The 15,546-nt window shown below is 44.7% G+C and overlaps 1 protein-coding gene across 6 annotated transcripts in view; it reads left to right on the forward strand.

The window, feature by feature from the left end:
* PALLD (palladin, cytoskeletal associated protein) overlaps positions 1 to 15,546 on the forward strand; it is a gene marked incomplete at its 5' end in the record, with an annotated part of 172,131 nt that overhangs the window by 122,875 nt on the left and 33,710 nt on the right. For 3 of the 6 annotated variants that reach the window (XM_084262803.1, XM_084262804.1, XM_084262805.1), the window contains one exon: positions 11,062 to 11,757. The exons of 2 other annotated variants lie outside the window; for them this stretch is intronic. In XM_084262803.1, coding sequence (XP_084118929.1) covers positions 11,062 to 11,757 — 696 coding nt within the window. The remainder of the gene's footprint in view (positions 1 to 11,061; positions 11,758 to 15,546) is intronic. One more of the 6 variants, XM_084262806.1, reaches the window with a different exon arrangement.

Consider the following 15,546-nt stretch of genomic DNA (forward strand, 5'->3'; position numbering starts at 1 on the left):
TGACTCATTCCTTGTTCTGCAAAAAATTCTTATCTCTCTTGGTATGACTTGTTTAATCAGTTAATTGGCCTTGAGTAATCCGAATGTGTTGGATTGGGTAACGCAGTAACAGTTCAGGGCTGTGTTTGAGGTTTCTCCCTGAGGCTGAAAAGGAATCCAGGGATCCTTCAAATGAGAAATAGGATCAATGTGGGGTTTATGTTTTGCTTGTGACCACAGAGTAGCGTTAGTAATCTGGCCCAGAGACGCAGGGGTCATATGGGTCTAACACCTAGAGTAGCTATACTTTAGGTCTCAGGACAAAACTCTAGTAGTCAAGGGCATTTGAGGCTAGTGCTCTCTGAAGAGCAAGGCATACTCTTCTAGAGAAGCTGTATGTGGAGTGAGGTACAAGGCCAAGTCACAAGTTTTGATATCAGACACTCAGGTAGCACTTCTGGAGCTCACAAGGGTTGGCAAAGAGGTGGTGATAGCCAAAGGGAAGAGGCAGGGTGACAGGAAAGAAGGCAGCAATTGGAGAGAGGGAGGTCAGTGAGAACAAAAATTGGAGGCTGACTGGCATTATACCACTGAGTATAACTGAGAAGAACAGAAGATAGGTGAGGATCACGTGAAAGCTCTTGGTTCATACAAGAAGAACCATCTGATCCACACTGATGTTGACTGTAGAGCTACCAGTTTTGGTCCTGTCAAAATCTCTCTGCCTTTGAAGTAACCTACAAGGCCAAAATTTCCTTTTGATAGGGAGCTATAGGTTGTTTATTAGGCCACAACCAGGGGGATTTTTCATTTCACTCTCACCTGTTTGTGAGGTAAAGGAGTCCCAGTCCTCAGAAAACTTGAAGAAGACGTTTTACATGTAGGTTGTGTTGACTGCATTGTGAAAGATGTGTATGACTACTCTTACATCTTCTTTGCACTCACACTAATGGAAACAAAGCATGGAGTTAGGGCTTTTCCATTTCAGTTTACTTACAGTGATTTACCAGCAGTTTCCAAATGTAATTGAAGTACTCTATTAATGCTAAGGAAACTGGATGGATGGATGGATGGATGGATGGATGGATGGATGGATGGATGGATGGATGGATGGAGTGCACACTAGTAATTATTCAGTGTAAAAACATCCTTCAATAAAGATGAAGTTAAACTGCTGATAGTCATGATAAATTGCATTGACTTTCACTGTAGGAACAGATAAACCACATTTCTTGTCATCCATTCCAGAATGTTCATTTTAACATTAACATTTAGAAATGAATGTAGGCTTGGGACCCTCAAATCAGGCAAGTGCTGTTTCTAGGCCAATATTCTTTGTCCGAGTGTGTCCAGTTCCAGGGTAAGAAGGTGCTTGAGTCATCCAAGTAATCCATCATGGGAAAATCTTCCTTCATCAGACAAAATGGGTTTAAATCTTGAGGAATGTACTTTTCTTTGGAACTAGCTTTTTGCAGACTATGCTGTGATCAAGCTGAAGACATACAGTTTTTATCTGGGAGGATTTTACTGAAGTACAGAGGAGAACCATTATTAGTTGAATTCTGGAGGGCAGCTGCAGGCAATCCTATAGTAAAATATGCACTACAACACACAGGATAGCAAAGTTGCTGTGTAGGGTGGCCCCTGACTCTGTAAATGTTACATAATACATGTGGTACCCTGCTTTTTACCACACTGCACATCAATGTGCTGTACGCTTAAGAACTTTGAGAAACCCTATAAATTAAAGGAAGAGGTGAACTTCTGCGTGTTTCTTCAGCACAATAGGTGTTAAATTCTGCAGAAATTTTGACTTACACAAAAGTTGAATCCAATTCTCTTGAGGTGTTAGGCACTTTTCTCAACACTTGTATGGTTGAGCTAGACACCTCCTCCTGGTGTGTGCATCTGCCCTGTATGTACAGCCTATGCTAGCCAGCAGCCTGCAGGAACAAGAGTGGCTCTTCTAGAGTGAAACATTCAAGCTGAGGGCACGGTACCTCCACTATGCGTTTTGGAGCCATGGAGTTTATCACTTCACAGGAGCTGTGGTCCACTTCCATGGACTGGAGCCCATCAGTGGCTTGGAGTTTGTTACATTGGCTGCACCAGCCAGGAACTGGGTTCATGTTCTTGAGAAGCATCCCTAGGATGCACACTGGAGAACGAGCAAGTGGGGGCAGTTGGAGATCAGCTTCAAAAGCACATTTCTGCTGCAAGCTACAGCACCAACGCAGACGTGGCCTTACTGTCCTCGTCGGGGAAGTGCAGATCTAAGTGGTGCCTGGGCTTCGGCACTGTTTTATTTGGGAAAAATGAAGCTTGGTCCTTCCACATGTTTTCCCGGGGTGAGAAGGCTGACTCCCTTCTCTGGGAGCTGAGCAAGATTCAAACCAGTTTTAGAGAAGGGACCAGCCCTTCAGAATTGCTGGCACGGGTTTGGCTGTAGCAAGTGTTTGTCATCGCGGCTCTTACCTGTGCGATGCCTTCTTTTTTATGTCATTATGCATCACTTAAGGCACAGCTTAATTTGGGGAAGAAGTCCTTACTGTGTAAGTGCTTCAACTGGATCATCTTTATGGGATGTGTCTTCACTAACAACTACAAAAGCAATTATTAGCCTTGCCATTTACATGCAAGGTATTCCCTTGAAGCTTTGCAGAACAATGCCCCGCACTGTTACCAGCAAGTAGAGAAATGCCAAATTCTTCACCTATTTACAAGGGAAATACTCTTTAGAATTACTTGTTGCTAGTGCTAACTCACACTGAGCATCTGTGTCCAAATGTGTGTCCTTTCAGGATCTGTTGTTTCTCTTTGTGCTGATGGGGAATGTGATTAGTTCTGGGGAGGCTGGTCAGTCTGTTCAGGAGCAGCATGTACTCTGAAGTGTATTTTGACTGCAGTGACATCTAAGTACTGTGGGTGGATTCTGCTTTTGCTGGGTAATTCTGTTGATAGGTATTAATAGGTTTTTAATAAGCACTAGAGAAATTTCAGTGTGGTGAAGATGCAAGGGAGCAAGGCTGCAGGTCTGCTTAGTACTTGGGGTTCACCTAAGGTAGCATCGTGATAGTTCGTTTGGTCACACAGTGGTAATAAGCGGTAGCTGGGCATATTTGGGCTCAGAACTAAAACTACCCCCTTCCAATTTAAACTCATTCCCCCTCATCCTGTCACTCCAGGCCCTCCTAAATAGTCCCTCCCCAGCTTTCCCATAGCCCCTTCAGGGAATGGAAGGTGCTGTAAGATCTCCCCGGCTCCTTCTCTTCTCCAGGCTGAATGAGCCCATCTCTCTCAGCCTGGATTCATAGGAGAGCTGCTCCAGCCCTCTGATCATCTTTGTGGCCTCTTCTGGACCCGTTCCAACAGGACCGTGTCCTTCTTATTCTGGGAACTCTAGAACTGGACCCAGCACTCCAGATGGGGCCTCAGAAGAGGCTGAGGTGGGGTTCTCATGAGAAATATCCTCATTTTCTGTGGATACTCTGTTGCTGCTCTTCTGCCAGCACCCGATGGAGTTTGCACTGGTCTCTAAGGTATCTCTCAGAGTCTGCTGGGCATGGACAGATGGAGCATTTGCCCCCTCTTTGCAGAAGCTTTTATGTGCCATACTGCAGCTCATGTGAACACTGAGGATATTTCAGCTATTTTTAGTATTCAGTTTCTTTCACAAAGTGACTGTTTCACTCACCCAGTGCTCTGTCTATCAGCTCACCTGGCTGGGGAAGACAGCTGAAGCAATTTCTCCATACCTGAACAAACTCTTAACTGCAGCTGGAACCAAGCAGCACTGCGACATGGAGTAACTTGTTCCGTTCAGGTGCCAGGCAGGGAAGCAGTGAAAGGCTGTTGGTTCTGCAATTGATGCATGAGATGGGCTTCACTGGTGCTTTTAAAGGCTGTCCAAGAGGGCAGCTGAGAGGAAAAATTCTCCCAGCAGATTTGGAAATGTCTCTGGATGATACCAACCTGTAATACATCAGTAACTCCAGATTCTCTGGGCAGTTTGCAGTGTGCAGAGCAGCCACACAGTTACTCATCCATGTAAATACCTTCCTTCTCACTGCCATAACTCCCGTTGAGATTCCCAGCCTACACTGCACACCAGGGATGGAACATGCTGCACTGGATGGAGCACAAGGTGTGATTGCGTTAGGATTGCAGTGGTTGGGTAAACCTTGTGAAAGTTGTGAGTAGTGCTGCAGGGTTATTTGCCCTGTCCAACGCTCTCAAGAACCGGGCTGAGAGGTTATCACTGCCTGTAGCAGCTGCTGGTACTTCCTGGGCCAGCTCATTCCTGCGTTCCAAGTCCCCGTGTCCTGTACTTTGGACGGATTCAGCTCTAAGTTGGAACCTGTGTGGCTATTAAAGCCTTGTTACGATTTACCTTCCAATAACGTAACACTTTTTGCTTCCTTTATTAGCAAAACTTGTTAGTGTGTCATGCTTTAGCTGTTCCACCCATCCCTGGGTAATCCATGCACTGGCAGGGGACGCTACGGCATTGCCAGGCGAGAGAGCTCTTTGCCTAGCAGAGTGGCGCTGGGGGTCGCAGCCTCCCACAGATAGGAAGTTCAGGCTCTTTGCTCGAGCCGCATTGTGTCTTTATGACTTTGGGGAACAATGAGTGTGCACAGGAGTACCATTTCCTCTCTTTCTGTGCCCAAGCTAAACATGTTATCTCACTGGTGCATGTTGTGAAAAACGTCCCCGTGGCAGTGTAGTGAGATGACAAATGGTTCCTGCCTCGAAAGGAATCGCTCGTGGTCGCTCAGTACTGGCACCACCACCACCATCAGTTCCTCAGGACAGGAACTACCGTGATGCCGTGGCAGATAACCAAGCTGGAATGGAAAATGGGCACAGGTGCCACCGCTGCTTTTTAGGATAGGCAGAAACACTTTTAACAGCCAACTTAGAGCAGCATTTCCTTACAGGAGTTCACAAACAACGCAGATGGTTTATGTTTCTCTTCTGTGTGTATGAGGTTTCTAAGAGGAAAAGTCAAGCTTAGTTTCACAGGGGGCTCATGGTGCGCTGCCTGCCTTAGTTATCACACCATATGATTGTGCTGGGAGCGCTAGGTTCTGGTGACACTCAGTATAAGCTCTCCTGCATATTAACCTGAATTATGGAAAACATTTGTCCTGAATCTGCATTTTCAAACTGTAGAGGTTTGAAGGGCTGGCAATAAAAACCTTTAAAGGTTGCAGCGGGTGGAGCTGGTTCCTAGTTACAGCTCTCTGGTCGTTCAGTGTGAGGATGGAGTTGCAGTGACAACCCGCATCATCCCTGTAATTGTTAGCACGGCCAAAACATATCTCTGAATGTTTGCAGACTGGTGCTGGCTTTTGCTTTCTCTCCCCATCCCCAAGTTTTTATTTTAAGCCATAATTCCAGTCTTAAGTAAATATAGACCCTTGCAGGATGTAAGCCAGCCTGCGTTTATTTCTCAGGATATAAAAGATCATTCAGCGTCGGGAAACATACTGCTGTGGTAACCGTGTTTGTGTGGGCAGAGCCTGGAGGCTGTGTGTGTGACTGCTCAGCACGTTTTGTAGGAAGGGGCACCTCTTCTCCCTCTTCACTTCACCCCCTTGCCTTGTCACACAAGTACAGTTTTTATCGCTTCTCCAGGAGAGCGAGTACTCCTTCAGTGGGTGGTTTAGCTGGAGCTGCGTTTGTATTCTTAGTCTTTCTTTTCAGGGCAGCTGTTAGTTAATTCCCTGCTAGCTTAAGTGGTCATTATAACAGCTCTCAATCCCTGATAAACCTGGTGGCAAACCTTAAATTATGTTAGGAATGTTGTCAGAGCACAGTCCCAGGTATTGGTGACTGCTATCGATTTTCAGATAAGCTGCCGTGTGCAGTTCAGTCTCTTGTGACAGGTACTATTTATAAAGCTACTCACTTTCAACCATGCCATTTCAGCCAGCAGAACACAAATGCTGTGGTTGTAGAAAGCAAATTAGCAGTGTGTTCAAGAGCTGCTTCAACAGCTCCCTGGCAAGTGTGCTGTGCCAGCTGCCTAAGAAACACGGATGCGGAAGCCCTGCGAATGTTATCTAGTGAGGGAACTACAGCAGCTCCCAAGCTCCCACTGCTTCCAGTTCTCCATCCTTCCTCTGCCTACCAGTTATCCAGCTGGGCTGCCAAGGAGCTAGAGAGGTATAACTATATGCTTCAGAGAGTGGTTTTGGTGAGTTATGAAAAAAAAAAATCCATCCTCTATTGGATTGTGTAAATCTTTAAGTATATAAATATATCTAAACATAAATATATATATATATCTAAACATATATACCTGCTGGCATGCAGGTCAGTGTTACGTTTTAGCATGGCATGATGGTTACCATTTCCCTTTTGGTAGAGCTCTGGCGTGGTTCTGAAGCAGTAGTATTGAGTTGGAAGCTCGGTCTTTGTTGGAGGGTAGATTTCATAGAGTTCAGGAGTTGTTACCCCAAAATACAAATACAAAGGTTTTCTGGCATTGATTTAAAATCTTAATTTAGGAAACTAGTTCAAGCTTTTAAAGTTGTGGTTAATGCTGGTGATTTTGATTACAAATATTCCTGATCTTCGTTTCAGAGGTGTATTTTGTGCATGGCTGTAGAACTGCATGGCCTGTTTCTTGGGGCAAATCACTGGTAGGACTGTGAAGGGACCAGTCTGCTTTTGCTCAAGAATGACTTGAGGCAGAAGTGAGCCTGTTTTTCTTCCATCCCTGAGATAACTAGAACCCTTTCTTTCAAACCAAAATAGGGGTTTTTTTGGTCTGTTTCCCATTTGCTCCTTTTCTTTCATTAAGATCAGGAGAGACAAAATCAGGAATTAAATAAAGCCCCAACATGCTGTAATGCAGAAAAAGGCTTTTAATCTTGGTTCTTATCTGAATAAACTTTACTGCTCTTAGGACACTTTGTGGTAGACACTACCTGGACAGGGTTACTTTTGTGTATGACTGATTCCCTCAAGGCTCTGACAGCGTGTCCCTACCTTTGGAGAAGCTCCACCTCCAGACAGTCTGGATAAATGGGCTTCCACATAAACCTTTGTGTCAAAAGGTATGCAGACACGTTATACTGAGGGAGGTGATGATGAAACTGCACGCAGTAGGGTGCTTCCCAGAAGAGGGGCATTCTTCCTCTAAATACTTTTATTTCAGCTCTTTACAAACCCAGAAATGTAAGATAAAAATAAAGCTGGAACTTCTTCCAATAGTGAGAACCTGTGAACAAGCCTGATGGAGAACTCTCTATATGAAAGATCTGATTGCATCCCTGAAAATGCCATTTGCTGTAATGCCTCCTGCAATCCAGTTCCTATTGAGACCTGCAGAGGTGCACAACCCCCTGCCTGTCTCCCCTCTCTGCAGCACTGTGTCCAGGCACCTGGAGGTGTGGTTCCTGGTGTTGGTTGATATCAGTTCTTGAAGTTGAGGACTTATTAATTTCCAGAAAAATAGGATACAAAGAAAGTATCAGGAAGAAAAAACATTCTGAAAAACATGGGATAGGAAGGTAAAGCAGGCTATTGTAATCTGAACTAAGCACATGCTTCAGAAAATGAATGCTTGAGTAACTATTAAAATGCCCCATGTGCACTGGCATCCTCAGGGAAGTCTCTGACCACCTCATACAACCAGAGTGTTTGGTTTTTAAAAGAGTATGTCCTGTGGTTGCCCCCCAAGAAACCCAGTGTCTCTAGTCTTCCCTTTGAACGTCTGTTTTCACCCTTTCTCACTGGCTTTTAGCTCTGGAAGTCATCACCTTGTGAGCAGGCTCCAGGTGCGCAGAGCAGGCCGCGTGCGTGAGCCGAGCTTCCAGGCCGTGCAGGCCAGAGCCACTCCTGTCTCGTACCTGTGGTACAACGTTGCTGCTGGACTGTTTGCCCTTCTTTATCTGTTTTAGCATACCTTAAAAATCTTGGCTAAGGATACCCAGCATTGAAAAAACCCTTACAAATACCGAAGCAGACCTTTTTGGGGATGTTTGTGTTCCCCTGGGCCTGCTCTTCAGTGAGCTGCTGAGATCCCTTAATATACACACTTTACCCTGGTTACAATTTCCTATTTACTTTTGCCACTGATTGAATTTGATTAGGAATTTTCTTTTAACTGTTTATTCTCACACTGTTATGTTTAATCATTTGGCAAAGCCAAAAGCTCTGTGTTATTCTCTATTGTCTAAACAAGCTCGATGCGTTCCCTGAAAGCACGCGTGCCCTTTAAAACACTGGGATTGCAAAGCGTATTTCAGCTAATTAGAAAGAGGATGTAATTACAATTAAACTAGTTTTCCTGTAATCTCATCCGAAACCTGAACTCTTTTAAATTCCTTTCTCTGTTTCCCTGCTGATGAGAGCAATGTAGCAGAGTGATTCCCTAGCCTAAGCTGGACTGCTGGGCTCTCTGTCCGCGGCACAGCCGTGATACCTTCCCGGTATCAGCACCGAGGAACGCTTCTGCTCAAGAAATTATTGAGTACAGGGTGGTGTCTGCTGCTAAGAGAATAGCTCTGAGGTGAGAACAAGGACCATATGTTTCTATCACTGGAATGAAAACTCACTCTCAGAAGGCCTATATGATTTTGCCACATGGATTGGTGTGATAATGGCGATGTCTGCACTTTATTTTTCAAGCAGACATGGGCTTACTTTGGCTGGACCCTAAGCTGATCTAAAGCTGATCAGTGCTGCCCTGAGCTAAACGCTGACTCACAGGCATGTACGTGGCTGCGGCCTCTACTCAAGCTTAGTGTGAGAGGAGAGCAACCTTGGGGTTGCCTGCCAGCCTTCTCTAGGCATTCCCTGAATGTCACTGCTGCCCGCATTGGTGGGGCGGCAGCGCGGTGGCGGGGCTGTAGTAGTGTCCTTACCATTGACAGGGCCATAGATGGGCATTTGTGTTACGCCGTTGGCCGGACGCTTCACCATGTGACTTGGCAATGGGAATGAAAAAGTCCCGAGACAAGACACTCCGCCTTGCCCTCGGCACATGCTGGGTAAGCACAGCAGTGTTGTGGGCAGATAGGTTTCTTCTGTATCCAACACATCACTTGCAATACTAAATTTCCTCCATTTTCTGTTGACCTTAGCCTCTCTGTAATAAATTAAAAAAAGGGGGTGGGAGGGTTTAATTGTGATGGAAAATAAAATAATTTGTGAGTAGTTTTAGAGGCATTGCACAGTAGACCTGGAAATAGACTAAAGGATGAGCTGAACACAGTAATCTCACAGGACTTCCTCTTCCCAATCAGAGGTGACCAGAAGCATTTCTGTCATAGGCCAGGAAAGCTGAATGAAGATGGGAACTGAAATGGTTTTTAGCCCATTTAGGGAAAGGACACTTTGATGTAATTCAGCACAAATCAAGGAATGAGGTTCAGACAGGTCCCATGGAATGAAGAGTTGAGCTGATAGGGATTTAGAGTTTCTGTTGGCAACACTAAAAAATGAATGATAAAATTTACAAATGAACCGTGGTGGTTAGATGTTATTGTTGCTGATTTAATTGAAAAGGAAAGTGGGATCTCCCTTGAAGGACTGAAACGTGTATTGTTGGTGAGATAACGGCTGTTGTGAGATGGAACCGTCTTTGTGACACAAAAGAGGAAAAACAACTGCAAATGTAACAAACTGATTTTTCAGTTTCCTGTCCCAAACAAGTTTGCTCTCCTTTTCCTTATCTAAACAGTCTCCTTTGGCCTGAGATTTTAAGCACCATCATTGTCAGAAAACACTTTCTGGGAAATGTGGATGGTTGGAATATCAGAATTAATCTGAGTGGAAAATATGATGATATTACCAGTTCTAATTTTGTTGCTACCAACAAAAGTATATTGTTGTGCCAGAAAATGTGTTCATATGCCATGCATTAAGCAGACAGCTTCTAAAATTTCTGCTTAAAGGCCTAAATTATATATAAACAATGACACAGTTGTATATAATGAAGTATTTATATATTAAATATACAGAAAAGGTATATGTGCATATGCTAGAACTTTGTGGACATCTGGAGTATTGAGATGAAGTTATGATTTCCAGCTGGAACATGACAATTTTGAAGCAAGACAGGCTGATGTATTCTGAGATGATAGACCACACAGTTCATTGTGATCTTAATGTCATTCAAACATCTGTATTGTGGACACCCCCCCCCCCCCCAAAAAAAAAAAAAAGCCACTGAATGGTCTGGTTTGCTTTACTAGTGAACATTTTGCCTTTTTCTCTTCTTTTGATATGTAATTAACAGGTTTGAGTTCTCCTGCATATCAGGTTTTTAGTCTTTATTCTACTGGGGAATTCCTGCATTTCTAAAATAAACTCTTACTGCCATGTGAGCTGATCTGCCTGTGATGAGCAATTCTTCAGAGCTCTGTTTGGTACCTACTGAGACACTTCTCAGGACCTACAGTTAAGAATAAAGCCTGGAGAATAAATAAAAAAGTGGGACTAAAGGCATGTGGGAAGCTCAGTTCACTATTTCCTTAGATTACAGATGTTTCTTGGAGGTCGTCTTTGCTTGGCTACAGATACATGGGTAGTTTTACCGCAGGGATTGTTTCCTTGTCTCCAAGTACCTCCTTGAAAGTATGGCAGTAATTAGGTCTGATTGGCCCACAGAGGCTACAGAAGGAATGGAGGTTGAAGTTGTCACTGGGTAAATAATGATCTGAGGCCTGTTGCTGAAACAGGGCTGCTGAGTGGAACGGGCAAGAAAGAAATTAAAATCCTCGTTAAGAACTTCAATGGTTTTGCCATTACTTATGTTATCTGTGTTGCTTCTTTAAAATAGCCTAAGCATCTTCAAATTGTCTTACAATTCACCTTTTATAAGGATTTATGGTTCTGGTAACTTCTGTTATGTATATACTTTCTCCCCCCGTTCCTGAGCTCCAAAACCAGACCTTTGTAGCAATGCTTTAGCTCTGAAGTTATAGAGCTGTTCAAGATATGTGAATGCTTTGAACTTTCCCTGCCTCCTGATTTTCCTAGACGGTAGATCAGTGGAATTTTTACCTCCTCCCCATACAGCACTGCATGTCTGATCATCTTTTTGTCTATTTTTCCTTCCTACAGGGACCCTCTAAAAATACAGCAGCTGCAGAACCAAATTCGTCTGGAGCAAGAAAGTGGCCAGTGGTACCGTCACCAACAGCAACCTGACCATCATCAGCACCTTCCCCCTTCTCCTTCCTTTCCTCCTCCCCCCTCCTTCCAGGAGCTTGAGTCCAGCCAGCCTGTCACCTCTCCTGTGCCAATGAGTATTCTTAACTCTCATACTTCCCCGACCATGCAGTCTTCCGGCTCCTTCAACTATGCTCGTCCTAAGCAGTTCATTGCTGCTCAGAATATCAGCCCTGCTTCAGGTTATGTGACTCCGTCTTCAGGATCATCTACATCCAGCCTTCCTTCTCCTATGTCTCCAACTGCTTCTCAGAAACAGTTTGGGAGAGTGCCTGTTCCCCCTTTCTCTCAGCAGTTTGCTCCAGAAGGGGAGTTTGCCTGGTCTCCTTCTTCTCCGTCCCCTCCGCCCCCGCCTCCACCTGTCTTTAGTCCAACCGCAACATATCCGGCGTGTGATTCCTTTCCACTTCCACCTCCTCCACCACCTCCTCTTCCTTCACTTTCTTCACCTTCCCACAGCCTGTCTCCAACTCCCAGATTTCCTAATTCGGGCCAGTCTCCAGCAGCTTTTCTCAGCTCCATGCTGCCATCCCAGCCACCACCCGTTTCTGTCAACGCATTAGGCCTCCCGAAAGGAGTGACACCCCCGTAAGTATCAGCTAATGAGCTCCTTGAGTTTGGTTGTACTGAAGGTTATTGCCCTTGCTTCATTATCTTCCCCAAGGTCCTTTGCTGTTACCTGTCACCTGAGAGCCAGAGATATGTGAATTAGTTGCAAATGCCTCTGTGCTAGAGATGGGATGTAGTTCTCTAACCCTCATGGAGGTAATGTTCTGAAAGATTCCTACCCTAGGGACACAAAGAGAAGCTAAAACTTTAAATTGGAGCTAATGAAAATATGAAAGCAGCAGCAGAAAGGATCTGCATGCCCAGAGCTGTGGAAGGAGATCCAGGAAAACCTTTCTCAGATCTTTTAAAGTCACAGACTTGCTGATATTTGCAGTCTCTGTTCCTGTTACATCTGCAGGTAGAGAAATATCAAGTATTTTCAAGGGAGCATTGTTCAGGCGTCCCTATAGCTTTGTGATATGTAAAGTATAAGATATTAAAGTATACATCTGACAGCAAAGTGGTTTTAATGATAGATTGACTTTTGGCTGGCGTTTTTGTTGCAAGGAAGTTTGGAAGATGGATTAGGAGGGGATTTAGAAAAGCAGTGCCTAAAAACAAACAGAATCCCTCCCCCTAACAACTCTGCATAGTTGTTTTCCCCTTTTGTCTTCTCTAAAGGCCAAAATAGTATTTTGGAGCGTGTTAGCTCCCATCATAGATCAGTTTGTCTTTCCACTGGCACTAGACTCTCATTCCATCCTTAGAGAACAAAGAGACATGCTGAAGAACAAAAATGAGAATAGCTGTATCCAAGGCTTATTTATAACTTTGTCTAGAAGTTTGTCTAAACATATCTACAGTATCTAGGTGACTTGCTCAGCTGCATACCGCTGCGGTGGGAACTTCTGTTATTTCAGTCCAAGATCCGAAAAGGAAGAGAGGGAAGAACGCAGGCAGATAGCGAAGTAATAAATCATATATGTGCTTTTAAAAGCATTTCTTTATCTTGATTTCTGTTCTGTGGCTCATTATGGGGTATGACCATGAAACAGATTCAGGAGAAGAATGAATAAATAGTACAGTTTGCCCCTGCACTCGGAATAGCCGTGATGTTCTGTCTTACCATGTCCTTTGTACTGGCTGCCTTTCTCTATTGGTACCGACTGCTGGAAGTTGTGGGATTGATTTACTGACAGCTTGACAGGCAGAGCCTGCAAAAACCAGAGATTACCCCTGATTCTCCAGGAAGGGCTCTAGTAGAGCTGTATCAGTCTGGAGAGGAGCTGGCTTCGCTCTTTAGTTCCCTTCTGTGAACTGGGAGGGCGATGGCTGCAGCCTGCGCCTCTGCTGGGCCCCTTTCCCTGTTCCGTTACGTTCACACACACCCGTGTTCTTGCTTGAAGTGTTAGCTGCATCCTTCCTCCTTCCCTGTGCTCTCTGGACAGGCAGACAGACAATAAGAGGGACACTTCCCCCTTCCTCATGCCCCTTGCTTGCTCAGGCCGGGTGGTCAGCCTGGGCATGCACGTGGTGGTGTGTCTGTCTTTCCCCCTGGGACAAGGCAGCGGGCTCCAGCTCATAGCTGAGGGTGAGGTGGTTGGCTCTTTGGCCTGCACTCCCTCAGGAAATGCAGTCCAGATGGGAGCTGGATCATGTTAAGCATCCTGAATGTATGTGTGTATAAGCTGTGTATATATACATATGTGTGGGGGGCCTGTATGCACACAATGAGCGTTTGTCATCTGAATTATAACATTAAATCATGGTGGAAAATGTACGGTGCGATGCAAGACAAACAATCTATTGTTATGTGTCTTTGATGCCAATTTTCCCCAGCCTCTCCTTTTTCACTTTACCTCGTAGGTTACTAATTCCTGGAGTGTCTTCTTGAGTAAATTACTCTGTTTCCCACCATTCTCGTACCGCTCCCATGCAACTCTTCCTTTTGCCTGCCTTCCCTCCGCTGGTTTTGGTCTCTCCTGCTTTGTGCACCTTCACTTCTTGCTTCTTTTTCCTCATCTTTTGCTCCATCCTCACCTTTTCCTCAACATATTTGTCGTTCTGAGATGGTGCAGTTTGTGAGACGCTCGCCGCGTCTCCATAACCTTGGCCTATAGTCCTGCCATGTACTCTGGGATCTCCAGGATCTCTGGACTGACAAGGAGGATGCTGTTTCCAGACTGGGTGCAGGGAATGAATTGGAGCATTCAAAGTTTTGCTTCAGCTCAGCACCGAAAATGCTAGTGGAGCCATTTGGCTTTGTCTCTGCTTCGTGATGAGTCACGCAGGGGTGATACTGAGCGTACGATAGTGCGTTGCTGGAAGTGAACTGGGCAGAGCTTGAAACACCTTTCATGGAAAGGAGCCGCGGGTCTTTTTACTGGATGCTCCAAATACTGTGTTTGAAGTCACAGGGTTTCCTCTTTTAGACTTAAACACATTCATATCAAGTGCCTCTAGCAGAGAAAATGCTCTTAAACTGGTTTTCTTGTCTACTTTGAATGTTTTCATGGCTCCTTGCCCTTGCCTTCTTTTGTGTGTGCATTTCAGGACTGATAATTCACCCTTCATTTTGGTCTTTTCCCCATGGTTGCTTACTCTTTTCTCTCTCAGGCATGGGTCCCGTGACACTGACCGCCAAATATCACAAAGAAAAGTATCAATATTTAGCCTTGTCAGAGTCTCTTGTGATTACCAAACCCCATTCTTTGGTTAAGAAAATCTGCAGACTAGTTTTATAAGTCACATGACTTTATATACTGTGGATTTTATTGAAGAATTGTTTCATTTTTCATACATTTAAGTGATTTTTTTCATTCCTGAATCTTAGCAGAATCACAGCTCTGCTCCTCAGTCTCAGGACTTTATAGGCATCATTTGTATTTCCTTCAGATTGCTCCTGTGGTAGGAGCAGAATAAAGGTAAAATAATTGTTTGTGGGGATGATAAATGGCAGCATCAGTGATGTTGCCTGTGGAATGAAAGATGCAGTGGTTGTGAACCAACCGCCAGTCTTCACTTCTCATGGAGTCAGCTCTCCATCAGCACTCTTCAGGCATTTCCTTCCCAGTCCAGGTATCATCTCTGTTCTGATTACAAGAGAAGCAAATGCAGAGAAGCGTTGTGCCCCTGGCTGTGTGAGAGGTCAGGCAAAGCCTTTCTGTGAGCCTTTCTGTGAGCCTGTGAGCAGTAAATACCATGCTGATGTTACAGCCAAAGGTTGACGTTTTCCTTGGTTTCAGAGCCTGAGTCGCTGTGGAAGTGGGAGCTTTATCTAACCCAGTTTGGTCAGGTGAATGTCCTTTCCAGTTGATAGACTGGAAACATTGCACCAGGAGGATTTTGTCTGTCTGTTTGTCGAGGGGGTTTGGTTGGGTTTTTAACTCCCCATAGCCTGCCAGCCTCACCTGAATCATGGGAATAGCGACTTGGGAGTTTATGGCATTGTATGTGGACATCTGAAACACAGAAAGCAGCTTGGGGTCATTGGTACCTACTGATTCACCCTTAAATATTTAAGTAACAATTTGTAGGGTAAAGGGGTCGGTTGAATAAACATACCCCATCTTTCCAGCAAGCTCTGAATACTTTGTGGGGACCAGTGTTTTCAAGCTGTGGCTGTTGTGGTGGTAACTGAACAACCTCTGGCAATAACCTGTTTTTGATTGTTTGTTTTTAATTACTGGGGCAGAGTTGATAAATCCATGTCTTGCCAGAGCATAACATCATTAAACAAGAGAGATGTGCTGGGGGAACTGCACAGCTAATGCAGTACTCATGGGAAGTAGGAACACTTGTCGACTCCTGAGATAAAACTTGGCTGCA

Source organism: Gallinula chloropus (genome assembly GCF_964237585.1).
Source record: "Gallinula chloropus genome assembly, chromosome: 4".
Classification (NCBI taxonomy): domain Eukaryota; kingdom Metazoa; phylum Chordata; class Aves; order Gruiformes; family Rallidae; genus Gallinula; species Gallinula chloropus.